Here is a 27,342-nt window from a genome sequence, read left to right as displayed (position 1 = left end):
ACCAATTGTGGGCCCCGTCGTGTATTTTTTTCAGTAATCTGAATCGTTCATTTTGTAGAACTCGCAGCGTAGTATATTTTCACAAAAAACCAACTTTATCAGACATGGAAAGTTATATAAAAAATTGAATTTTGGTTTACAAAATCAACGGTAGATAAGTTTAAAGTTAAACAATTTATGACCGTCTATTTTATAAACTAAAATTTAATTTTTGATGCACCTATTGATATTCAATAACCATGATTTTTTGAGTCTAACATACTACTCTGCGGGCCCTACAAGATGAACGATTTAGATTACTGAAAAAATCACACGATGGGGTCCGTAATGGATGGTGAAAACTCCATAGTTTCCACCTAAGGTGGAAAGAATTTACACTCATTGAAAAGTTCTTAAAAAATTTGACTCCCAGTAATCATTTTGCATTTATCTATCCCCTAAATCCTATACTATCCTAATATCCCACTAAGAAATGGGAGTAACTAAATTTCTCATCATCTGCTGGTAAAGTTGGTTTGTGCGCGGTAATACTCATAATGCTTTTTGATTGCTTTTCTGTCCACAGCAAGAACTCCCCACGCTTGCTTTCTCGCACAGTTCGTATTCGAATTTGCGCCCTTATTAGTTATTAGGGCACTACATCTAGATCTCTCCATTACCCACCATCGAGGTCACCTTCCCCCTCCGATTTCCCTCCCCCCTATCTCGTCGTTAAAGGTAATTCGTTCTTGCAATTCACTTTCTCCCTCATAGATCGTCACAATCGCTGCAAGATTTACAATAGCTACTTATCAAAAAGATTTACAATAGCCATTTCACATATAATTGGCTGTGTAACCCTTTTAAGAATCTGTTCTCTTTTATTCTTTCAAGGTTTTGAATCAAATGATGCATCTGTTCGTGAATATTGACTGATAATTTTTTCTGGGTTACTTGCAATATTCTGTTTTAGGAGCTGGGGTTTACGAATGCGTCACTGGAAGATTTGGTAAACCCATTTTGAGTATCATTGGTAGTGTAACCCTTTTTAGGACCTGTTATCTTTCATTCTTGCAAAGTTTAGGATCAAGTGATGCATCTGTTTGTAAATGTTAACTGCTAATTTTTCTGGGTTACTGGCAATACCCATTTTTAGGGGCTAGGGTTTGCATACTGTTGGACCCCTTCAACATTGAAGTGTATAATTCATCGTGCAGTGGCAAGGAGAGTACTTTTACAGTTTGAAGGTGAGAACATTGTTTTTGAGGCTTGTATGCTTCATCCATTCTTATATATTACTCATTGATTTGTGCTTGTATTTTTACCCTTCGTCAACTAATTTCTTGATTGTTTATTGTTGTGTTCTTTCCAGTGGCAGAATAAAAGGAACTTGATTTACTTGGTGGATGATATTCCATTCTTGACTCTGAGGAGCAAATGGCGCCTTTATACTATATCCTAATTGCATTGCCTTGCACGGCCGGGGCAATGACTTTAGCGCTTCTCCACATTTACAGGCACCTCTTGAATTATACGGAACCCACTTATCAGAGATACATTGTCCGCATCATATTTATGGTTCCTGTGAGTCTTACTATGCAGAGTAATCTTTTTTGTTATCTGTAATTGTCATTTTGTATAATTTTCAGGGCTTGTTGCACTATTACTTAGATTTCGTAGAGCATTTTCACAATCAAATTTGCATAGATCTTGTTCATTGTACCCTCAAAATTAGTTTGTAAACATAAGTAGTGGGTAGGTAAGAGTACAAATCTAAAGGAGTCAAAACCTTGTAGAAGAGTAATGCAATTATACAAAGGACAGGAGAGGACATGAGGGAAGTTAATGGTTTGGAACATTAATTGTTTTAGTTGCTGCAAATGAGCAATTGATTGTTGTAAAGACCAGGGGCAGATCCAAAAAAACTTGTGTTGTGGGCAGGGGCGAACAGAATGGGGTGCCAGACCTGTCGACCGCTGCCCGGACCCCGGCATTCCTAATCTTCTCTTTAATTGTACTAAAATTTTCAGGTAACTTATAAAAGTCTTACAAGATTGATCCTTGCAAGTCTCTTGGATTAAAAAATTCCATATAATTCTGGGTTATTAACTTGTTGTTTGGTCACATGTGTATAATATAATTAAGGCTACGTATATGCACACAAACTTAAACCTACCAAGTTGTAACATACAAGTATGGAGTACAATTTTTGTTATTACTGTTGAAATACACATGGTTTGGGCCCCACGTAGTATGAATCCTGCATCCGCCCCTCATTGTTGGGGCAAACTAATTAATATACCTGGGTAAGAGGCAAAACTGAAAAGCAGTGGGGCATAATTGGGAATACCCCTTAATGTCAATGGTCCGCGGGAGAATTTTTTTGAAAACTCTCTTGCAGCAAATGACCCCACTCAACCAGCTTTCCCTACGCCGCTGTTGGAGACCGTTGTGCTTTATTTTGGATACGTGGTTTCACCTTGCGGCATCACTAATATGGCATAGCTATGTCATTTCCACATCTTAGTTAGTTCCCATGTGTAGCCTTTTGAGTTGGCACTTCCCACTGGTGCACTCTGACCTGTCCTGAATATGCCCTTATTTGATCTGTACATGTCTGCCATGAGGCCAAAGTTCAGGTGCTTTACTCACGGATCCAACACTTTGGGACAAACCAGATGCACTCTTGCTATGCCAGACGTGGCATGCTTTACCTCCTTTTGCTTGGCATTGAGTCTCTACCCAAGTGCATTCCCCTCCACTCGACAAAGTGTTCATTCTTCTTCCAACTCTGGCAACGCCTCTCTACTAGAGCATACTCCACTTGTGCCTCATCGTTTCTTATTTCTTATGTTACGCTGATGCTCTTTTGCCACTAGGGGACTTGTTAAGGCCAGAGAGACCTACTCATTATTCTTGTTGTGATCATGGGGCCTGAGCTCTACCTTGTAACTGATTGGGATCTTCTTGATAAAGTGACAGCTAGTGGTGCCTGTTTATCAGATTTGTTGTCCCATCCTCTTTGTAGAAAAAGTCAAACAGATGAAATGTCATTAGATCGTATCTGATTTATGTAATATGATACACGGATGACTTCCGCCACTGCCTGTGCATCTTCCAAGATCTCTTGCTCCAGCTTTTTATGCTTCGTGGGCCTTCATTCCCAAAGAGCATTCTTCACTACTTTTGCTATACAAAGAACTTTCACTCCAGTATACTGAAGTAGTACCATAGCGCGGGCTAAAGATGTGTGCTTTTTTTTTTAATTATATAAAAGAACTGACCTTAAAACCTTTTTCTGTTGACAGGTTTATGCATTGATGTCTTTCTTGTCACTCGTCCTAAATGAGAGCTCAATCTATTTCAACTCAATTAGGGAAATGTAAGACTACCTACTATTTTGAATAAGTGGTACACAGACTTTCATTAATGTTAATCCCTGCTTCTTGTTATAATGATATAATCATACTTGTTGCATTTCATCTTTATTAGTCTTTCCTGTTTTTGGTTTATTTTTCTTCTTGTCTGCATCTTCTTGTTATTATCATACTTGTTCTATTTCATCTTAAACTTTCCTGTTTCTGGTTCATTTCTTTTCTTGTCTGCTCCCAGTTTATTTGATCATTGACAAGATGTGAACATAATGCTTAGATTATCGCACTTCCTTTTAAGTGTAGATGGGTAAATGTGGAAGTGATGGACTTCTAAAAGTAAATTTCATTACTTTCTCAAACTAAAACTCTTGTCAACTCTATTGGAATTAGAAGTAAATATTCTGAAGTTATGGCAGTTGGTTTGATGAATTTATAATCATTTGCGGGAAACGTTATTCATTGAAGGAATTACCTAAAGTAGGTGGATTGAAATGAAAATTAACCTGATTTTCTTTTTTTCATCATATTGTTACAGTTATTGTAGTTTTTCTTGAAATGCTTAATTTTATGTGGTTGCAGCCAGCCAATTGGATGGTTAAGCATTCTATTTTTCTCAATTTGTTCACTATTATGTTATATGAGGCGGAATGAGTCAATTTTCATTTTGTTGTGTTGGTGTTCTTACATCTACAAATGGACCAGCTTGTTGTAAAATGATATTGCACTATGTCATTCATTGGATTATGGTCTCAATCATGCAGTCTTAGAGCAGGAGCTCAGGTTCTTGAATATATTGTTCTACGTACCATCTGCTTCATTGGATGGACAGTGAGTGAATTGGTCTTGTCATGTTTGGACTATATTTACTGCAAATTATACCTTTCTAGTGGGTCAGTTGTTTGAACAAATTAGTTTTGCATTTGACCAAATTAGTTTTACATTTCCCTTTTATTTTGAGTTATAAGAGCTCTATGCTGCTTTTGTTAAATATGCTTATTTCTGTCCACTTTCAGATATGAAGCGTGGGTCATTTATAATTTCCTGTCGTTGTGCCTTGCATGGGTGGGTGGGCCAGGAGCTGTTGTGTTAAGTTTAAGTGGTCGGGTTCTGAAGCCAAACTGTTGTCTGATGACATGTTGCTTTTCTCCCATTCCGTTGGACGGGTTAGTAACTCCTTATTCAAGATGCCATCTACTTTGATTAGTTCAATGTGTGGTGAAAACTTCAGGATCGAAGAGAGTTGAGCTTTTGAAGGATTTTGAAATCGTTTGGAATAGATAGTGAAAATCATCAAATCCCTGAGTTGAAACAGTTTTGGTCACAATGATCTGCTTGTTATTCTTTTCTCTCACTTCCTTTTTTGCACTGCTTCCCCTCACTCCGTTTGCGTACTTCTACTGAAGCTCTAGAAGAATTTTGGGATAGTCGTACTCGTTATGGGTTTATGTGGGTAACAGCCTGACAGGATAGTGTATATATTTCGTATTGTAAAAGAAGTACACGGATTACTGTCCCCAACTTCATTCAAGTGATTCAGTTTTTGAAGATTGCATTTCTCAGTTTGTATTGATCAATCACCATTCTAAAACTGTTAAACCTGTGCAGGCGTTTTATACGGAGATGCAAACAAGGTTGTTTGCAGTTTGTGATACTGAAGCCCATTTTAGTGGCAGTCACACTAATACTCTATGCAAAAGGGAAATATCATGATGGGAATTTCAGTCCTGATCAGTCGTACCTCTATCTCACCATCATCTACACCTTATCGTACTCAATGGCACTCTACGCATTGGCCTTATTTTATGTAGCATGCAGAGATTTGCTTCAGCCATTCAATCCAGTTCCAAAGTTCATCATTATCAAGTCTGTTGTTTTCTTGACCTATTGGCAGGTAGGATCTCATTTAATAGTGTCATCATTTTCAAAATGAACATAATTTTGACCTCTTATGATATCTTGAGTAATAATTTTGAAATGAGGTGCTCCTATGATTAATGTTTGTTCCCCTTTGCCTGGAATTCTAATTTAGTAGAAGTTGCACACGTGATACACATATGTTACGCCCTGTTGAAGTCAGTAATTGTTAGTTGAAGTTATTTAAGACTTGTGGGGAGTGGATATTTGTAGGGATCCAACAGGCATGGGATGTTTGGTAGTCAGGGGAGGAGATTGTGGGAACTTGGAATGTGCTTTGTGTAGAATTACTTGATTGGACAATCATGTAAGGAGACTTGGAAGTGTTTAAGGGTATTTTTTATCTTGGAAACAATCAGAGACTAAGTGGGCCTACATTTTACCCTCGTGAGGTGTTTTTGACAAAATTTTAGAGGCCATTCTTGTGGATTCATAACTTACACTACCCTCCTATTTGGTTTCAGTATTAGCTATCCCACTGTCACCATTTACTGAATTCTAGTGTAATGAACATTACGTCCATATCGTATGCATCTACTTAATAAAAACACAATCGCGCCCTTCAGGGATTTATGTACAACCCCCATCCATATCCTTGCATATTATGGTTAGAGCCATTATTATCTGCAGTATAGTTGAATATCAAGGACTTCCATCTAAGCATTTAGCTTTGAGAATTATAGCAACAATAATTCTCAGAGAATTATTGTTGCTATAATTCTCAGAGTCACTTATCTCCGTCCTTTGCTTCCTAGTATCCATTGAGTTTATAGCATTTGCTACCACCATGGGTTGTAATTATATGAACGGCATTGATTGTTTTTCTGTTTCCATCACATCTATGGAGTTAACATGGTTCTCTTAATTCAGACCATGGGATGTCTAAGTCTATAATATCAGAGCTCATTTTGTTTTCTTCTCTGTTCTTGGTTTTATTCTTCATTCCCTCCTATATGACTTTCTAGAACCTGTAATGTCCAAACACTGATCTGTCCCAATTGGTCCTTTGTTACTTATCAAAGAAAAGTTATAAGCGCATCACATTCGTCTGTTGGTTTAAACGTGATAATTGATGGCAAAAATATAATCTGCCATTAATTATGGCCCAGACACCCATTAAAAAATAATTCATGATAGACCGTTGTCAAACAGAGGAATTAGATGTTATCAAGATAAGATTATAAAAGAATCAAATAGCTTTTGAAGAAATAAAAACGTGCGATTCTCTACATTTGGATAAACACAGTGTTCTATCAGATGGATTTTAGTGCAGGATTTCATAACAATAGTCTTCTTGTCTTTTGAGCAATGTTCTAAAAGTTGCTAGGCTCTAGTCGGGCAGTCGGCCACCTTTAGGCTTTGAGGCCTACTAATCGGCGATTAATCGGCACATGACAAGTAGTCGGATCTAGTCGGATAGGCCCCGCCAACGATTAATCGCCCATTAATCTCCTATTAATTCCTTGTTTTAGAACACTGCTTTTGAGTTAATGAGAGACTCTTATTTTGACCTCTTATTAGCATAATTGGTTGTGCCCTCTGGGTGAGGTCTCGATTACTTGTGTGTCAGCCAATAAAAAAGGACACTTTTCTAATTAAACAGCTGGTATTGATTTAGCTGTAAGACTGCCTAGGAAGTGTAAAGCATTCTAGAAGCTATGCCTTTTCTGGAATATCTTCTAAATGCATCAACACAACCTCTTTTTTCTCCTTTGTTTACTTATTGGATAATGGAAACGGTTGAAACAGAGAGGGATTAAACAGAAACAGAAATGGTTTGTGTATGGCTGCCCGTTGGTTGTGGTTTGCTCATTTCATTATTCATACTTTTGTGTTGTGACTACATGTGAGATTTTTAGGGCTTCCTTACCAACAGCCCAGATGCCCGGAATCCTTGTTTCTCACTAGGAAGCAAGGGTTTGAGTCTTGCCATGGCAAGATCCTGTAGGCTACTAACCCCAAAGGGTTGGCCCAGTGGTCAAGGCCCGGGGCTTAGGGGTTTGTTCCCTCCTAAGGTCTCAGGTTTGAAACCTTTGCTATCAACTTCTTTGGGGTCAGTCCATACAGAGCTTTACTCTAGCTTTAATTGGGACCCCCGCAAGTGGGCGGTGGGATTGGTCTCCCACGATTATTCGAGATGCGCAAAAGCTGGACCGGACACCTGAGTTATCAAAAAAAAAGATCCTGCAGGCAGTAGCCTCCTAATATATTGAGAAAACAATATAACAGGATTCTAGTATCTTTCTCATTCTATTCCTTTCCTTGTTAGGGTGTTCTCATTTTTCTTGCTGCCAAGTCTGGATTCATAAAAAATGTAGACGAGGCTGCTGAATTCCAGAACTGCATAATATGCGTTGAGATGCTTATTGCAGCATTGGGCCATCTTTACGCTTTTCCATACAAAGAGTACGCTGGTGCCAATATTGGAGGCTCTCGTGGGTTTAGTGCGAGCCTTGCACATGCTTTGAAATTAAACGACTTTTACCATGACACAGTACACCAGGTGATTCATTCTACTGGTTTATTTATTTGCTCATGGGCTCCCAAGATGACTATACCTCGTTTTATGCCGCACCACCTGCTAACCCGCTCCTTTTCTTCTCTTTTTTGGGTAAAATTATGCAGTTTGCACCAACTTATCATGATTATGTGCTCTACAACCATGGTGATGGCGGTGAGGAGGGACCAAGGAAGTATCGGTCACGGACCTTTGTTCCTACGGGTCAAGAGATGGACGCTGTTAGAAAAAACAAATACATGTTTGGGAACAAGTTGGATGATTTACAACTCTCTAGTATCTCTTCTTCTGGTAGTAGTTCTCCGCCAAATTCTAGCACAACCCACAGCACTAAAAATCCAGAGGCAATGAACTCTTCCTTGCTCATGGATGCCTCAAATTCTCATTCTACGCCCTATGACCTATCACTTATTGACATAGACTTATCCAGTTATCCTTCAAAGGTTCCTACAGCTAATCAACCTGGAACAAAGTGATACTCAACAAAATCCGGACAAAAATCCAAAGAGAAGTCTCAGTATGAAACATCCGATCGAAGAAGCCTAAGTTTCCTGGTGGTTTGCTGTTATTTGCTCAGGTTTTGTTTAACTTGTGCGCGATTGAACCCTCAGTCTCTCTATCACTGTAAGTTTGCTGACAGTAGGCTCTGTAAATGTAGGCAAATATGCTTTCCCTAACTTTTTCGGTTGATGTTAATGCTCTGTTTGTCTGGTGTTACACGCCTTTTTTTTCCCCATTCTGTGTTGTAGATACAGTACCTTTTGATCCTGGTGGATATCCATCAGTAGAGCTCGCTTACTACTAAAAGTGTGTATCCATAGTCAAGAAACGCTTACACTTTGATAATGATAGGAAGATTGAGAAGAGAGTTAAACTAGTCATCTTTCTAGACTTTATTGTTTTGATCTTTGACTTGCACTATTGTAAACTTGTTTTCGGTCTACCTACTTTCCAGTATGTGTTGTAGATGAAAGAAATAGGTTCTCTTAATTTGGTGCTATTTGCTTGCTTATTGGGTTGTTTTACTAGTTCCTTGCATCTTTATACCGGAAGGAGTTTCTTTGTAAGTGCCGTTTGGCTTTTCACGAATGTAAATAATTTCCTTTTCGTCGAAAAAGAAGTAAGAAAAGAAATCAAAGCTCCAGAGAGGGAGTCCCTACCACACTTGATGTTCAAGGAAATTGGTTTATCTGAAGCCTAACTTGTTCTTTCTGGTAACAGGACTTGGAAAAATGTGAACAAAACTTACTCTGGAAGGTGTTGAATGTGAAACAAAGGGGTTTGTTACACCTGTCGTGATATCATCCAGTCCAATCATCTTTCATTAATCACTAATCTCTCTCTAATGACACTTTTTTAATCTTCTTACCTGTCTTACCACTCTTGCCCTGCAAATCTTGCTTTATTAATGGAGTGCTTAAACCGCAAGCCTCTCTAATTTGCTACAGTTGTCAATTCAATGGTTTGACTTTTCTTATCTACAATAATGATGTATCTATCCCCTTTGGAATCATATTGTGAAAAGTGTCAAGACCCCTTGGGATCTGGGGCTACAGGTCACCATCCGAACCGATCAGTTTTTAGAGTTTGCGAAGCACTATAGTTATTCAGACTCTTGACGCATTATATGAATAAGTGATATTTGTCTTTCAGTTCATTTTCTGAATCATACTAATTATACTAACCGCTTGTTTTTAAAAAAACACATGTTGTTTGACCTTGTGGCCATCAATCTCCAATCAACTTGAATTTTTGTAAAACAAAGTTCTTAACAAACTCTAAGACCATTTCGGATTGTAATGATCATTTCTCGAAGGTTTCTTTCGGGGTGACCTATAAACGCATTACAAGAACTTCAAGTCTCATTATTTGTTATTTGTAAGTCAAGTTAACTTGCTTCGCATTGACCAAATGAAATCTCTTCCTCCGATAAGCAGGTATTCAATATGGGTTACATTTTATTTGTTAAAAGAAGGTTGATTGGGACATAGATATCCAAATGCAAATGTGTTTGAAGCCGTTCGATTTGTGCAGATTCCCACTTACGTGACAGCTCCTAATATTTGGATTTTGTGCCCATTGCATCGCTGTAAAAGGAATCCTGTAAAGAAGCTCAATTGAACCTAGAAATTCAGAGCGACAAGAATTAGATGTTATCAAGATAAGATTATAAAAAAGACCATGGGATGTCAATCCAGGGCGGTTAGTATGATTCATTTTAAATGATAATGCCAAAATTGTTTTTGTTGGTGCCAAAACTCCAGTGCATAATAGTCTTGTACATTGCAAATGGTACAAGCCTTTTGTGCACTAGAGTTTTGGCATCAACAAAAATGATTTTGATATTATCATTTCCCTAAAAATGCATATTTGACCATGTGGCTATCAATCTCCAATCAAGTTGACTTTTTTGCAAAACAAATTTCTTAACAAACTCTATAAAGAGACTATTTCGGATCGTAATGATCATTTCTCGAAGGTTGCTTTCGGGGTGACCTACAAACGCATTATAGGAACTTCAAGTCCCTTTATTTGTTATTTGTAAGTCAGGTTAACTTGTTTCGCATTGACCAAATGAACTCTCTTCCTCCGATAAGCAGGTATACCACATGGATGCTACATTTGGTTTGCTAAAAGGAGGATGATTGGGACATAGCTATCCAGATGCAAATGCGTATGGAGCTGTTCGATTTGTGTGGGTTCCACATGCATTTTGTGGCGTCCACTTACATAACGGCTCCGAATATTTGGACTTGTGTCCATTGCATTGCTGTAAAAGGGATTCTGTAAAGAAGCTCAATTGAACCTAGAAAGTAAGAGCAACAAGAATTGGACTCGGATCAAGGTTAAATTTGACTCGGGTGGAGTTGAACAACTAGAAAGTGTTCAGCCTGGGTTGGCTCCTTTGACTCTGTAACCAAAACATACTTTGTATATTTCTGACTTTGAGAAAAGTACTAGTTCCCATGTGGTGGCTACTGAGAAGTAAAGACCCCTTATTAACACAATAGCATTTCATAGAAATTGCGTACACACCATGCTCAGTTAGTCGGCACAGTTTTATCAGCAGTCGAATGATATGATACTTATTAAAACAATCAGTGAGACGACGCGCGCCGCATCTGCATACATACGACGAATTATAGTGCAAAATACTACTGTGTTAGTAAACTTTTCATCATTTTTAAAAGCATATACTAGTAATGTTTTGCTGAGTAGTAGCCCTCCCAACAGAAACAAAGGAAAACAGGGATAATGTTTTGCTGCTGGTTCCCCTACAAAGTTGAAGCCAAATGGGTTTCTTTCTTTTTCCCCGTCACAAAACAGGAACCTGAAGCGAAGTGATGCAACAAGGTGTTTTGTTTTATTTAACTTTTTCTAAGTATTTTTTTATGGGTGGGTTAGTTAAATATGTGTGAGTGTGTTGTCATTAAAGTAGTTAAATGTGGGCGTCAAGGGGCAGAATATAAAACACAAAATAAATTAGAGAAAATTTTGGTACGGGTAACGGGTTTATAAAGTTCCGTAGAACTGCAGAAACATGAAAACAAACTTTAATTAACAAAAATTCAACAATTCAGCTTGATCTTAAATTTTTTGGGTGCCGAGCGGGTACCACGTGGCGGTACCCGTTGGCGATCTCAGCCGTCCAAACGTGTTTTGGACGTCCCATATTTATTCTCTCTCTCTCCCCTCACCCGATCACTCTCTCTCATCTTTTTCTCTTTCTAAAATTCGGATCGTCCAAAACAAGTTTGGATTGTTAGGATTGCGGATTCCGGGGCCCCAATTTTTTTCCCCCCCAACTTTGTAGCCCTTGCGTTAGCTGTTTATTCTCTCAAGTCAAGACTATCGTTGGGCTGTGACAGAGTAATGAAATATTATTTGTTTTAATCTCATTTGCTTGAATAATTTGGCACGTCGTTTGCAAAATGGGAAGAAAAAATATTTCGAAGTCAAGAGAAGGCAGGCGACGTGGGAGGAACCACGAGCAATAGCAATAGAACGAGGAATACACCACTTGGTCTTCCAGATCTCCCCAATAGTATATATATTGACATGAGATCCACTTCTAATCGTATGGACACAAGTGTGTGGCGGAGGAGGAACGTGGCAGCATTGGAGCATTGTCACGTGACGCTTTCGAAGGGATGAATAATTCTAGCATTTAATCCCATCCAAAACAAACGTAATACATGGACTAATAATCACACTGTTAATCCTGATCAATTGGAATTCCAACCTCAATTTCATTTCGTTAACAATCTACCAAATCTACCACGGTTATCAATTGAGGTCTCTATCATAGTAATATTATAAGTAGTCATATATTCACCGTCGTCTTTTTCCTTTTTTGCTTCTCTGTTTCTCTTGATAAAATAGATACTCCTACATTGCTGGCTAGTATTTGTTCACCACAAAACGAGATTAGATTTCCGGTAGACTGAATAATTTCTATCATCATAGAGATTTTATGTACGTAGTTATGGTTAGCTACAAATTTTATGATTCATGTGGTATGGATTTTCATGATTTGATTTGTTACGACTTTGTATCATTCTGACTATTTACGAATGAATGCGTACAATAAACCCAAATATATATCTCAGCTATTTTCACAAATTACGAGAATGTTTTGTACTCCGTAGTAACTAAGGTTAGGCACAGAGATTTTAGTCAAGTGAGTGTCATAAAAAAAATTCTTCAAAATGTAACACCTCAAAGGGATTGGTTATCTTTCAAATTTTGTAGATTTATTCCCTTCTCGATACCTTTTAGGTGCTACGAATACTTTAGTAATCAATTTATACGAGATTTTGTCCCGATTTTTAATCGTACCCCTACTAGTGGAAGATTTGTCAATCCTCTAAAACTTAGGCAGCCTTTGGTCAACCTTTTTCAGTGTTTTTAAACCTTTTTAGGCAAATTTGTTTCTCTTGGGTTCTCAAAACCTTCCTCTCTCTATTTGTGCGAGATTTTTAATAAATTTCTCTTCACTCATTATCTCATCTCTCTATCTATCTTCCTCAACTCATTGTCCCAGAACCTTCCTCAAAACTTTTAAACAACCCCTAATTGTTTGGCTAGATGCAAAGAGCCTTTTTGTGCAAGCAAAAAGTGAGTTTCCTAACAAGCAAACACCTTGTCGTTAACATACAATTAAGTTAGCCAAAAAAACATTATCTTCTACTTAAAGATATTTTTGGCAAAATAAACAAAAATATCCATAATTTTATTCCAAATACACCCGTGATCGAAATAGGTGTAGACTAATCCTATCATTCGTTATACAAATGAACGATTACGATCTGGACTATCTCATACAGTCCAAACCATTAGACTGGAGAGGATCGGACTCTTTTGGTTTTTGTTTGAGCTGGACCCTATGCATGACTTTACTCGTACACAAAAGTCACGTGATCGTCCCCCCATCCAAACTAAACCCCCCCAAGGCCCCAGTAATTACTAATTTTCCCATCATCCAATTTCTACTCCCTCTCACGAATTTCCCAACCGCCCTTTTAAGACGACGGCACAAACGAAACGAATTTCAGATACTCCTACTATAAAAGTCCAAAGTACGTTCTAAAACCCTCCAAATACTCTTTCCATATACTCCCCCCCCCCCCCCCCCCCCCCCCCTCTCTCTCTCTCTCTGTGTATATGCGACTATGGCGAGGGGTGTGGGCCCGGTATTCACGAGGAGCGAGATGGGTTATTCGTTCAATTACCAGTACCTGAACACGACGGACACGGAGAGGAGGCAACCGAGGGGCGAGACGGGTAATTACCCGTTCAACCACCAGTACCCGACCACGGACATGGAGAAGAGGCAACTCTTTCTGAGGAGTTACCAGTTTAGCCGGAAGAAGAAGAGCGTCGGGGAGAGGATTAGAGGGTCTTTCTTCCGGGTCAAGAGGGTTATCTGGGTCAGGCTCCGGTACGCTAGAAGGATCCGGAGGATGGTCTGGTCCAGGATCAAGCTTGCACTCCTCTGCTGTGCCAGGAAAAGGAGGTTTCTTCGCCTCCATAGCCAAAACAACAAAAACGACAGCAGAAGTTGGTCGTCATCTTGCTTCTGGTAGATTAATGGTTGGTTTTTTTAATTTTCTTATGGTGATTTGGAAGTTTAATTTGAAGGGCGGCTCGGATGCAACGGTAAGGTTGCTCGACGCGACCCCTAGTGGTCACGTTGCGAAAATAGCCCCTTTCTGCTTGTGGGATAAGGCTGCGGACATCTATTCCTTCCCCGATCTTGCATTTGCGAGAGTCGGGTAGTTATTTTTTCGTTTTTTGTTTTGGTAGTTAAATTTAGTATAGCAGGGTACAGAGTATGGGTTGATGGATTACATCCGAAATATTAGAAAAAAATTGTTAGCTAACATGTTTCTTACAGCTATAAAAGAAGATTTGGAAATCTATCTGAGTTTCATATGATTAAGTGATAAAATGAATATCTTATTCTGCCTTCTAGTGCGCTCTCTCTCTCTCTCCCCCCTAATTTTTTTTTTGGTACATGAGAATTTGTTGGGGCCGAAATTAAAGTTTCACCGCGTGCTACGAGCACGAAAGAACATGTTTAATCATAATAACAAACAATAGAGACTTAAACCCAAGTATTGAGCGAAGTAATTCAAGTATTTACCCATTGAACCAGCTCATCAGTACCCCATCTTTGGCTATCTCATGTTGACATTTTTCATTTCTTCACGGAACTATAAAATTCTATATTTTTTAAAAGGTTGTTTTTGAATTGACTTTATGGTGTGAAGACTGGAAAGAAAGATGGAGGAGCCTATTATTAGTACTTCTTGTGCTTTGGATTTTATTATAATTCGTAGTTCTATGAAATAGTTCTACCACTGGTCAAAGGAGGGTTCTATTTTGGCTGCTCTTTACTTTGTTTAGGTGGTCTTGTGAAAGCCTATTCTTCCTCAAGAGAGGACACATATTATGACATTATTATTGTGAAGCTTGTTCTTATTTGGTGTGAATGATTATGTCGTTTATAGCAATTGCATACAGCTAATTTCCCACTCTTAACAAGAGAAGTACCCGAGGGATTTTTATAGATTGCAATGGTGACGCCATTTTATTCCGTTTCACCAGCTCATAACATAATGACATCTGAGATTCGGTGGCCCATCAATTTTTCTCCCTTATTAACCTATAACCATATAAGTATTTTTTACCAGTGCAACGTGAGGTTTTTTATTGGTCGGTAACATCGTCACGTGAAAAATCCATTAAACTCAATATTTGCTTTGCTAAAATGGCAACGTCATGATAACTCAGTATTTGCTTTGCCAAAATGACAACGTCATGATAACCAGCTGACTCGGACACATGGTTATTAAAAAAAATGGCGGTGCCATGAAAATTAGGTATGCAATGAGATGGGTGCCTGGTAGATGGTATATATTGCACATCTTTCCAGGATTTATTAGTCTTCATGCATGCCTCACTTTTACTAGGGAAAGCTGCTATGGTTGAGGTCCTTGAGGCATGAGGAACACTGACCTTTCTTGTGATGAGAAAAGGAAGATGAAAATTCATGGGAAATGAAACCCGTGCAATGCCTTCATGACCAAACAGAACTTTGAACACCAGAACCAATTAGCAGCAGCTGGCGCTGGTGGGAGTATAGAAGGAAAAAGCCCCCCCAATTTTTATTTTTATTTTTTATCCGCCAATTCAAAACCACCAATTTTGAATTGGACAAAATAGACAATTCGATGATGAAAATTAAAAAGTCATTGGGGCGAGACATGATGAACTGTACTAGTATGACTTTTACTTTCCACACATATACTGATGTAACTGTTGAAAGTAAAGTCATTGTGGGGGAAAACATGATCTGTCATCTGTGGACTTTTACTTTTCACATACAGATGATGAATTAATTAAACCGTCGAATCTGGCTTAGACCATGTTTGTTTGGAGGTTAATTTCTTGCCATCTTGGCAATGCCAGTTTTGAACTCGAAACGCTATGGTCAGTGTGGCCCACCTCAGGATCCCTACAAACCATTCAAGCGGTTCGTAAATCCAAAATAATTTTTGAGTCATCCCGTGAAAAATCAGATCATGTTTATAGTAATGTTTATGGTAGTGTTAAGTCAATATCCGATGCAACAATGTCATTGCTATGCTTACAGTATTGCAGTACATGTAGCAAGCCACAAAATGGCTCTGGCCCAACTACTTTCGCACCAACGGTCTACTTGCTCCCGTTTTCACTAAAATTTTTGCATTACAACTTACCGGCTTTTGTAAAGTTGTTAATACTAAATTAAAACTTTTTGTCAAAAGTTAAGTTGCTTCCACTAACTTCAAACATAAAATACATTTTCTTCTATTTACCCAATACATTTTTTACAATTTATAGTTTAGTGAAAACAACTTGACGTTTATGAACTACAAGAAGCAATTCATAACTTAACGCTTAGCGAAAACACCCTCTAGCAGGAGGTAGCGAAAACGCCCTCTAGCAGGAGGTACTCGTTGCTCTATGTTCTTTTTTTTCTTTTCCTTCCAACTCTAGCCCAAGTCAAAGGGCGATGTGGGTTTCACATTTCTTTGGGCTGATTGCGATGCAAACTTATTGTGATCTGGTTTTTTTCATGTCACGGATTAATTGCGGAGTTTTTTGGTCAGTTTACTCAACCTTTAGCTTCGCATGAAGTTTTCAAGGCAAGTACTTAAAGCTAAGGGATAAGATAGAGGGGACCCCTTTAAATGTGCAGAGTGACCTGTACCATACTCTTAAGCCCAAAATGGGGGCTCGTATTGCTTGTTGTGAATTGCAATTGCATCATTTCCGGTTCTTGATTTGAATTAGATGAGACAGTTCAAAGCTGAATCATTTATAAAGTTTGAATTTACCGATCAGTGTTCTCTTTTTGGTAAGAGTTTCTGATCAAAACCGAATGATTGATTATACTAATGTATGGTTCAGATTTTGACTGTTCGTCCAGTCCAAAACTTAGATTGAAGAGAATCTGAACCCTTTTTAGTCATTTATTTCTAGTTTTTTTTATTCTGCACATATAAAAAAAAACTAGGAGAATTTGTCAATCCTCTAAAAGTTAGAATGAGGGATTCGTATAAGAGTTTAAATGATATGTGAATAAATTTTTGTAAAAGAGTTTTGTGAGTCAAAGTATAATTTAGAATGAAAAAAAAAAACTCATCGATCCCGTGGTGATTTTTAATTCTACATTTTGACAGGATCCGTTCCATAATAATAACGCTCAAACAACAAAACTTCGGAAATGCAAAATACAAAATGAATTAATGGGGCGGCCAAACAAGCCCTGACTCTCGAAGCCTGCACAAAACTGTATTTTTTCCTAATTAATAAAAACCTTGGATGACTTGACCATAATGCTAATGAGAATAAATTCTTTACTATCGACAGTGTAAACATTTGTTTCCTTCAAATTAATTACATTGCGTCATGTTGCAAAACAGTGGTCCTAATTAAGAAAACATGGCGACGTGGCGCAATATAATTGATTTGGAGGAAACAAATGTTTACACCGATGGTGTAAAGAATTTAATCTCTACTAATATACTCTGAGGGTCCACAACGTACAGGCATGCATGGACAAGATTGCAATGTTGATATATTTGTGACTGAAATATGTGACATAATCATAATAATCTTCTATATAATAAAACAGAGCAAATAATATCTATGCATACAAACATGAGCAACTCTTTAAATGTCGGATCACTTTTATTCTAAAAGAAACAAAAAATATTCTCCTAGTAATCTCTTCTCACTTCCCTGGCGATCTCTCTCCATGGCCTATTCAAATGTTGTCTTTTAGGATCGATAGAGTTGTAGTGCAGAAGCGTTAACAAACACATAAATGGACGTGATTATTGCTATATAATTGAACAAATCAGAGAGAGTGAGAAAGAGAGAGAGAGAGATAGAGAGAGAGAGAGAGAGAGAGAGAGAGAGAGAGAGAGAGAGAGAGAGAGAGAGAGAGAGAGAGAGAGAGAGAGAGAGAGAGCAATCACAAAGAACACATAGATATATGTGGTTCGGTAATGAATACCTACTCCACATGCAGTCAGACAATCAAGGGTGTTGAAAAATGTATGCATTATAATTTGTGAAAATTTATATGCATCTCTATTAATTATTTTGATGATTAATTCAATGATATTTTTATTCGGCAAATACAAAATTATCGAAAAGTCGATTCCCGAATTAAATATTTTCGTGACCTTGAAATATAGCATAAAGTCTCTTGAATTCATGATTTATATTTACAAAGACTTTATTGAGCTCAATACATGCTTTAACGGTTTATTTAGATGAAATTGTGAGCCACAGGTTGACGAACCGGCTGACAAGCCGGCTGTCTGAACAGAAAACTGTGACAACCGGACGACCACCCGGATGACCACTCTTTCAAACGGCTAGTTTCCAACGGCTAGTTTCAAACGGCTAGGTTCCAACGGCTAGTTTCAAACGGCTAGTTTCAAACGGCTAGTTTCCAACGGCTAGTTTCCAACGGCTAGGAAGCATATGGATGGCTATATAAGGCATCAAGAACTCATTAATGAGTACATACACAAGCTACAACATTCCATATTATTGCAAGAGCAAATTCTCAAAAGATCAAAGCCAAAAATTCTCATTGTTCTTCCACTTTCATATTATTCTTGAGAGAAAATTTGTACAAGTCGTGAGCGATAATTTTCATACCTTCTTCACATACTTGTATTTCCTAAGTGAGTGTTTGAGTCAAACACTTGAAAGCTTAGAAGACCAAATTCGGGTTGGAATTTGGGTGTTATTGTTTTTGAGAAGTTTTCGGAGAAAATTCTTGCGGTTGTGCTAGCTCCTCGGGAAAGCTAGAGGCATTCGGTTCTTGTAAGCACCCGCAAGACTTACAAGTTGTAATCTTTTAAAGATTAGTCTAACCTTCAAGTAATTGCTTGAGGAGAAGTGGAGTAGGGCCGGACCGTGGACAAATCCGGACCGAACCACTATAAACGGGTTCTATCTCTCTATCTCTCTATTTTGATTGCATACTTATTGTTTGCATATATTGTTAGAGATAAATTTTTATTGGTAATTATTACTAGCAATCCTATTCACCCCCCCTCTAGGTTGCATAATTTGGGTAACAATTGGTATCAGAGCCTCGGCTCTTGTTTGTAGATTTAACCATCTAAGAGTTAAGATCCATGGCAACCACTAGTAATGTTTCTTGTATCGAAGGTCAATCGTCCAATAGACCTCCCTTGTTCACCGGAGAAAATTACTCTCATTGGAAAAATAGAATGATGATCTTTATTCAATCCACGGATTATGATCTATGGAAAATTATCAAAAATGGTCCCATTATTCCTACTAAGAAAGTTGGAGAAGAGACTATGCCTAAACCAGATTATGAGTGGAGTCATTTGGAAAAGGCTTCAATAGAAAAGAACTATAGAGCTATGAACCTTCTTTTTTGTGCTATTACTCCCAATGAATATGATTGTGTTTCCGCATGTGAATCGGCTAAAGAAATATGGGATAAGTTAGAAATGTCACATGAAGGAGATAGTCAAGTTAAGGAGTCCAAAATTGATATTCTTGTGCATAGCTATGAGCTCTTCAAAATGAAACCGGATGAATCTATATCTCAAATGTTTGCTAGATTTGCTAGTATTACTAACGGTTTAAAAGCTCTTGGAAAGATTTACAGTCAATCCGAAATGACAAGGAAGGTGCTCCGTTCCATGCCAACCAATTGGGACACTACCACCTCCATCATCCTACAATCCAAAGATTTCTCAACATACACGATGGACAAGCTCATGGGATCTCTCATGACGGAGGAAATGCATCACAACCTCAAGGGTGAAAAAGAGAAGAAAGTTAAGGATCTTGCCTTCAAAAGTACAACAAGCAAATCAAAAAGCAAGGAGGATTCAAGCAACGAAAGTGAGGATGATGAAATGGCGCTCATCACAAAAACGTTCAAGAAACTCCTCAAAAATAGAGCATCTCACAAAGGCAGAGGATTTTCAAGAAAAGATGGAGGCAAAGAATAAAATAGTAAAAAGGATCCAATCATTTGCTACGAGTGCAAGAAGCCCGGCCACATCAAAAGTGAATGTCCATATGCAAAAAAATATTCAAAGAAGGACAAAAAGAGAGCTATGATGGCCGCATGGGACAATAGTGACGATAGTAGCTCCGATGAGGACGATGAGCAACAAGAGGTCGCTAACTTGTGTTTCATGGCCATCGAAGAAAACGAGGTAGATCTCGACTCATCCTATTCCTTTGATGAATTATTTATTGCCTATAAAGAGTTGAAAGTAGAATTTGAAAAGGTTGTTTCTAAAAACAAATTTCTTAAAAAGGTTGCTAAAGATCTTTCACTAGAAATAGATGATTTAATTGAAGAGAAAGATATTTTGGAGGAAGAAAATGAAAGTTTAAGAACCTCTTTGGAAAAAGAAAAAGAGTATTTGAAGGATACTTCCAAAAACGAATCTTTAGAAAAACAAATTGATGATTTAACTAATTCTCTTTCAAAACTCACTAATGGAAAAGAAAGTTTAGACATTCTTCTTGGAAAACAAATGGTTTCTTTTCACAAGGCCGGAATTGGTTATAATCCCACTCAACACAAAAATCTTTTTGGAAAAGATGTTCCTCCTTCTAGCCATTCTAAATTGACATGTCATTATTGTGGTAAAATTGGTCATATTTCTCCTACTTGTCCTATGAAAGGATACTCATCTTCTAATGCAAAAAAGGTCTGGGTTCCTAAGAACCGTATCAATGCTAACCTTCAAGGACCCAAGATGATTTGGGTACCAAAAGTCAAGAATTGATGTGCTATTGTAGGTATGCTTCAAAAGTTCTCTCAAGGAAGGAAGTTGGTACCTTGATAGTGGATGTTCAAGACACATGACCGGTGACAAGAGGGCTTTCAATTCTCTTTCGCCTAAAGATGGTGGACATGTCACATTTGGAGACAACAACAAAGGTAAAATCATAGGAATCGGCAATATAGGTAATTCTCCTATTATTGAAGATGTTTTACTTGTTAATGGTTTAAAACACAATCTTCTTAGCATAAGTCAATTATGTGATAGAGGAAATCGTGTTATCTTTGAAAAATCCAAATGTATCATTGAAAATGACAAAAGCAACAAGACACTCTTCGTTGGACAAAGATTTGAAAATGTATATGTTTTTAATCTCAATGATTTAAGTAATTGTGATATAAAATGTTTTTCCGCTTTGAGTGAAAATAGTTGGCTTTGGCATAGGCGCCTAGGACATGCAAGTATGGATGCTATTTCAAAACTCTCTAGAAAAAATTTGATAAAAGGTCTTCCTAAAATCAAATTTGAAAAAGATAGACTTTGTGGTCCTTGCCAACAAGGAAAACAAACCAAGGTTTCTTTTAAGTCCAAAAATGTTGTTTCAACTACTAGACCTTTGCAATTACTTCATATGGATTTGTTTGGACCAACTCGCTCTCCAAGTCTTTGTGGAAACTATTATTGTCTTGTTGTTGTTGATGATTTCTCTAGATATACATGGGTGATGTTCCTAGCTCATAAGAATGAGGCTTATCCTAATTTCACTAAACTTTGTAGAAGAGTTCAAAATGAAAAAGGATTTGTTATTTCTAACATTCGTACGGATCATGGAAAAGAACTTGACAATTCTTTATATGAAAAGTTTTGTGATGAACATGGTATTGGTCATAACTTTTCTGTACCTCGTACTCCTCAACAAAATGGAGTAGTTGAGAGAAAGAATCGTACTTTGGAAGAAATGGCCCGCACTATGCTTTGTGAAAACTCTTTGCCAAAATATTTTTGGGCGGAAGCCGTTAATACCTCATGCTATATTTTGAATCGAGTTTTAATTAGGCCTATCCTCAAGAAAACTCCTTATGAGCTTTGGAATGGTAGAATACCCAACATCAATTACTTTCATGCCTTCGGTTGTAAATGTTATGTATTAAACAATGGAAAAGATGACTTGGGTAAATTTGATTCAAAATCGGATGAAGGCATCTTTGTTGGTTACTCTCTTACTAGCAAAGCATATAGAATTTATAATAAGCGCACTAATCTTGTTGAAGAATCTATTCACGTTTCCTTTGATGAATCTAATCCTTGTGCTACTAAGGATGTTGTTGATAATGATGACTTAGAAATTACACATGAGATTCATGACTTGAAAATTCAAGAAAAAGTTGATGGTGATACTCAAGTAGAAAGCTCTCAAATCAAAGAAGATGAAGTTATAAATCAACCTCAAGATGCCATGGGAGACAACCAAGATCTTTCCAAGGATTGGAGATTCGTGCAAAACCATCCAAAGGACTTGATTCTTGGAGAAGTTTCGAAAGGGGTAACCACTCGCTCGTCTCATAGAAATTTTTGTGAAAATCAAGCTTTTGTTTCTCAAATTGAGCCTAAAAACTTTCCGGAAGCTCAAGATGATGAAAATTGGATTTTGGCCATGCAAGATGAGTTAAATCAATTTGAAAGGAATAAAGTTTGGGCATTAGTACCTAAGCCTCTTGATCACACTATTATAGGTACTAAATGGGTTTTTCGTAACAAGCTAGATGAATCCGGAAATATTGTTAGGAATAAAGCTAGACTTGTTGCTCAAGGTTATAATCAAGAAGAAGGTATTGATTTTGAAGAAACTTTTGCACCGGTAGCTAGATTAGAGGCTATTCGCATATTACTTGCCTTTGCATCTTTCAAAAATTTCAAGCTTTATCAAATGGATGTGAAAAGTGCATTTTTGAATGGGTTCATAAATGAGGAAGTTTATGTCAAACAACCTCCCGGCTTTGAAGATCATGTATACCCCGATCATGTTTTTAAACTCTCAAAAGCTTTATATGGTTTGAAGCAAGCACCACGTGCATGGTATGATAGACTTAGTTCATTCTTGCTTGACAATGGCTTTACTCGTGGAAAAATTGATACTACTCTTTTCATTAAAGCCAAAGGTAAAGATATGCTCATTATTCAAATATATGTTGATGATATTGTCTTTGGTGCCACTAATGATAATATGTGCAAAGAGTTTGCTAAGTGTATGCAAGGTGAATTTGAAATGAGTATGATGGGGGAGCTTAACTTCTTCCTCGGACTTCAAATCAAGCAAACTAATGAGGGGATCCTAATCAACCAAGCCAAGTATGCGAAAGAACTTATTAAGAAGTTTGGCATGGAAGGATCAAAGCCAACGAGCACACCAATGAGCACATCAACTAAGCTAGACAAAGATGAGAATGGTAAGGCCGTCAATGAAAAGATGTATCGAGGTATGATCGGCTCATTACTTTATCTCACTGCAAGTAGACCGGATATAATATTTAGTGTTTGCATGTGTGCTAGATTTCAATCATGTCCTAAAGAATCGCATTTAAAAGCTATTAAACGTATCTTTAAATATGTTGGCGGTTCTCATGACTTAGGATTGTTTTATCCACGTGGAGTTGCATTTGATTTAATTGGTTATTCGGATGCGGATTTTGGAGGTTTCAAAGTTGATCGTAAAAGTACAAGTGGGACTTGCCAATTTCTAGGGCACTCTCTAGTGTCTTGGCATAGCAAGAAACAAAATTCCGTAGCTCTATCTACCGCCGAGGCGGAATATGTAGCGGCCGGAAGTTGTTGTGCCCAAATATTGTGGATCAAACAACAAATGGAGGATTTCAATTTGCAATATGATCATATTCCTATTAAATGTGATAATACTAGTGCAATTAGCTTAACCAAGAATCCAATTCAACATTCTCGAACAAAACATATTGAGATTAGACATCATTTTATAAGAGATCATGTTCAAAAAGGGGATATTGAACTTAACTTTATTAGTACCGACAAGCAATTGGCGGACATTTTCACAAAACCCCTTGGTGAAGAACAATTTTGTTTCATTCGACGAGAACTCGGCATGTCTAATCATTTATGAAAAAGTTGTGTTCTTGATGTCAAAAGTTTTTTTTTTGGATTCAATGTTGAGTTGATTGAATTCGTAAATATCATACTTGATGGAGAGTACAAATGATCTTGATAAAGAAATCACCCTCCAAACATTTTATCATATGTTTCATTTTCCTGTGTTTGGTATGCAGAAAAACAGTTTTATGGTCTTTAATGCTACTCCTCTTAAACGTTTTCTGGACTTAACCTGCATTTGTCAGTGTAGAGACCCGTATTTTATTTCCATAATTCTTTATGTTTTATTAAGGCATGAGTTGTGATATAAAATGGAGAATGAGTTCGGATGTCGAATGTGCTAGAATTTAGAAGTTCGGGATGCAAGTGTAATATGCATGGGTGTATAAGTGAAGGTGTGTGTAGGGGATAATTCTCCCCCACATATATTTCTTTTCTTTTCCGGGCAGACACACACACACGTTTCTCTCTCTCTACTCCCTCGACCGACTCTCTCTCTTTCTCACCTCTCCTCCAAACTTCTCTCTTCGATTTCATCGCCTTAGAATAAGATTTCGGAAAAATCCCAAGTACTAAAGTTGTTCTACGCGACGAGATCTTCCTATTGATCGAAGAAGAATCATGATCGGAGCACTTTGAGGTTTCCTCCATGTTCGGGCTTGCTTCTAACCCTCGAGGTAGGGATCTCCTACCTTCTTTACATGTTTAAGTGTTGGTTAGATGTACAAGAATCAAGTTTGATCATTTATTTTGAGTCTTGAACAAATCTGTTATATGCTGATAATTTCGTGGGTTTTGGAAATCTGTCTTTTGGGAGCCCTCTGCTAGAAATCACTGGCATTTGTCATGATTAAGACCTCAAGGGGCGGGTCAGGGTCGTGACAGTCAGTCGGATGTCCAAGCGGATGTCCAACCGGACAACCGTGAGGTTGAGACTTATTCAAGCTTTTGCGTTGCTAACTCTGATTTATTAAGTCTGTTACACTTAGTTTGTATGAACTTCATGGCTTAGTGCTTAAATTGTCTCTTATATACTTCGCCGATATGAATTTCTTGTCTCTAAGCTTGCAGGGATAATCATTCTCGGTAATACCCCTCGCATTCTTTAAAAAGCTCTCTTTTAGGGGGAGCATGTATTAAGGGGACACAACAATAAACACCCGAACACAATTTTCTTCCCCTATTCTTGTTCTATTCGGCGCCACCCCTATTCTTGTCCTATTCGGCGCCGCATCCCCTATCCTATCTCTATTCGGTGCCGCATCCCCTATTATCTCTCTTTCGGCGCAGCAATTCAATCAATTCGGCGCACCATTTCAAACAATTCGGCGCAGCATTTCAAACAATTCGGCGCAGCATTTCAAACAATTCGGCAATCTCATACTCTATAAATTCAACAACACAATCTCTATCTCCTCATCTATCTATCTCTCCTTCTCTCTCGGCCTAAATCTCTCCAAATCTCTATCCTTCCAAATCGAGCAATGGCAAACATACCGCAAGGGTTACCGTTTGAGTTTTACGAAAGAGATGCCGAACGAGCAGAGTTCAGGTTGTTTATCCAAACCATTTGGATGCAACTCTTTATCTTCATTCTGCTGTGTGCGTTACTTACCATGAGAATACCACCATGGTTCGGATGGAATGTAAATGTGGATACTCTGTGGTATTGGATTGGCATTATAGCTGCCGTTGTAGCAGCCATTATTCGAGAATACGAAAATCAAGGACGCCAAGCTCTCAATGAACGAAGATAGAGTGCTACAGGGCAAGAGCGGCATGGTGCTGGAACCATGGCCCTATTGTTTTTCTCTTTTTAGTTTTTTTTTTTTATGATGTCACAGGGGGAGAAAAAACCAAGTTTTAATTGATCTATCTTGCCATTTTGGGCAAATTTAAAAAATTGCTTGCTATGATCTGATGATTATTGCTATTACTCGTTGATCATAGATAACTGCTTTGGTGCATGTATTAAGGGGGAGATTGGCATAACTCCTACTTGAATAAAAACTATCATTTTGTGTCATCATCAAAAAGGGGGAGATTGTTGAAAAATGTATGCATTATAATTTGTGAAAATTTATATGCATCTCTATTAATTATTTTGATGATTAATTCAATGATATTTTTATTCGGCAAATACAAAATTATCGAAAAGTCGATTCCCGAATTAAATATTTTCGTGACCTTGAAATATAGCATAAAGTCTCTTGGATTCATGATTTATATTTACAAAGACTTTATTGAGCTCAATACATGCTTTAACGGTTTATTTAGATGAAATTGTGAGCCACAGGTTGACGAACCGGCTGACAAGCCGGCTGTCTGAACAGAAAACTGTGACAACCGGACGACCACCCGGATGACCACTCTTTCAAACGGCTAGTTTCCAACGGCTAGTTTCAAACGGCTAGGTTCCAACGGCTAGTTTCAAACGGCTAGTTTCAAACGGCTAGTTTCCAACGGCTAGTTTCCAACGGCTAGTTCCAACGGCTAGTTTCCAACGGCTAGGAAGCATATGGATGGCTATATAAGGCATCAAGAACTCATTAATGAGTACATACACAAGCTACAACATTCCATATTATTGCAAGAGCAAATTCTCAAAAGATCAAAGCCAAAAATTCTCATTGTTCTTCCACTTTCATATTATTCTTGAGAGAAAATTTGTACAAGTCGTGAGCGATAATTTTCATACCTTCTTCACATACTTGTATTTCCTAAGTGAGTGTTTGAGTCAAACACTTGAAAGCTTAGAAGACCAAATTCGGGTTGGAATTTGGGTGTTATTGTTTTTGAGAAGTTTTCGGAGAAAATTCTTGCGGTTGTGCTAGCTCCTCGGGAAAGCTAGAGGCATTCGGTTCTTGTAAGCACCCGCAAGACTTACAAGTTGTAATCTTTTAAAGATTAGTCTAACCTTCAAGTAATTGCTTGAGGAGAAGTGGAGTAGGGCCGGACCGTGGACAAATCCGGACCGAACCACTATAAACGGGTTCTATCTCTCTATCTCTCTATTTTGATTGCATACTTATTGTTTGCATATATTGTTAGAGATAAATTTTTATTGGTAATTATTACTAGCAATCCTATTCACCCCCCCTCTAGGTTGCATAATTTGGGTAACAAAGGGCTTCACCATACGGGAGTAATCGGAATGCCCAAAGGACTACAGATGAGATCTCTTAGAGTTTGGGCCGGCCCAACTCCAAGGCTCAAGCCTTGGATATACCAAAAATTTCAAGTTTTAGGGGCACTCTAATATTTTCATTATTTGGGTTTGAGTAGGACTCTTTTTAAGCCCAATAGAATAAAAAAAGAAGCCCAATTAGAGATAATGAGTTAGCCTAACCCACCATCTCATAAACCCAAGTATCCAACACACTAAAATCATTTTTCCCAAACCACTGAATAACACCTCCCCAACATCGTTTCCCCCCAAACCTACCCCAAAAATTTGACGATCTCGGCGAAATCAAGAGAAGAAGATCAACGCGCACCACAAAACTCTAAGAACATTGGTACACGCCTAGGTAAATCGATGGCAATCAATTCATTGTAACTAACTAACTAAAGTAAGGGCACACTT

The 27,342-nt window shown here is 37.9% G+C and overlaps 2 protein-coding genes across 3 annotated transcripts; both read left to right on the top strand.

Annotated features, from left to right (window-relative positions):
- The first annotated feature begins 506 nt into the window (after window positions 1-506).
- LOC131306450 (uncharacterized) lies at window positions 507-8,662 on the top strand. 2 transcript variants are annotated; one of them, XM_058332682.1, is made up of 8 exons: window positions 507-717; window positions 1,136-1,226; window positions 1,358-1,563; window positions 3,288-3,361; window positions 4,367-4,516; window positions 4,959-5,244; window positions 7,537-7,770; window positions 7,893-8,662. In XM_058332682.1, the coding sequence occupies exons 3-8, from the start codon at window positions 1,417-1,419 to the stop codon at window positions 8,259-8,261; spliced, it is 1,260 nt and encodes a 419-aa protein (XP_058188665.1). In that variant the 5' UTR covers window positions 507-717; window positions 1,136-1,226; window positions 1,358-1,416; the 3' UTR covers window positions 8,262-8,662. The 2 variants fall into 2 exon arrangements, with proteins under 2 accessions (XP_058188665.1, XP_058188664.1); XM_058332681.1 differs by having other exon boundaries at window positions 508-717; window positions 1,352-1,563.
- A 4,596-nt stretch (window positions 8,663-13,258) lies between these two features.
- LOC131306449 (uncharacterized) lies at window positions 13,259-14,256 on the top strand. The gene has a single exon (XM_058332680.1). The coding sequence runs from the start codon at window positions 13,458-13,460 to the stop codon at window positions 13,869-13,871; it is 414 nt and encodes a 137-aa protein (XP_058188663.1). The 5' UTR covers window positions 13,259-13,457; the 3' UTR covers window positions 13,872-14,256.
- Window positions 14,257-27,342: the final 13,086 nt, after the last annotated feature.

Source organism: Rhododendron vialii, chromosome 11a (genome assembly GCF_030253575.1).
Source record: "Rhododendron vialii isolate Sample 1 chromosome 11a, ASM3025357v1".
Lineage (NCBI taxonomy): Eukaryota > Viridiplantae > Streptophyta > Magnoliopsida > Ericales > Ericaceae > Rhododendron > Rhododendron vialii.
The sequence above is the reverse complement of the archived record's forward strand: the minus strand, read 5'-3'. Positions and strand labels throughout refer to the sequence as shown.

What these genes read in the sequence shown, in the direction of transcription:
- LOC131306450 (XM_058332682.1), top strand. Translation starts at nt 1,417, where the DNA reads ATGGCGCCTTTATACTATATCCTAATTGCATTGCCTTGCACGGCCGGG. An exon ending in TTCAACTCAATTAGGGAAAT is followed by an intron (nt 3,362 to 4,366) that starts GTAAGACTACCT and finishes GTCCACTTTCAG; the next exon opens with ATATGAAGCGTGGGTCATTT. An exon ending in TCTCCCATTCCGTTGGACGG is followed by an intron (nt 4,517 to 4,958) that starts GTTAGTAACTCC and finishes AAACCTGTGCAG; the next exon opens with GCGTTTTATACGGAGATGCA.
- LOC131306449 (XM_058332680.1), top strand. Translation starts at nt 13,458, where the DNA reads ATGGCGAGGGGTGTGGGCCCGGTATTCACGAGGAGCGAGATGGGTTAT.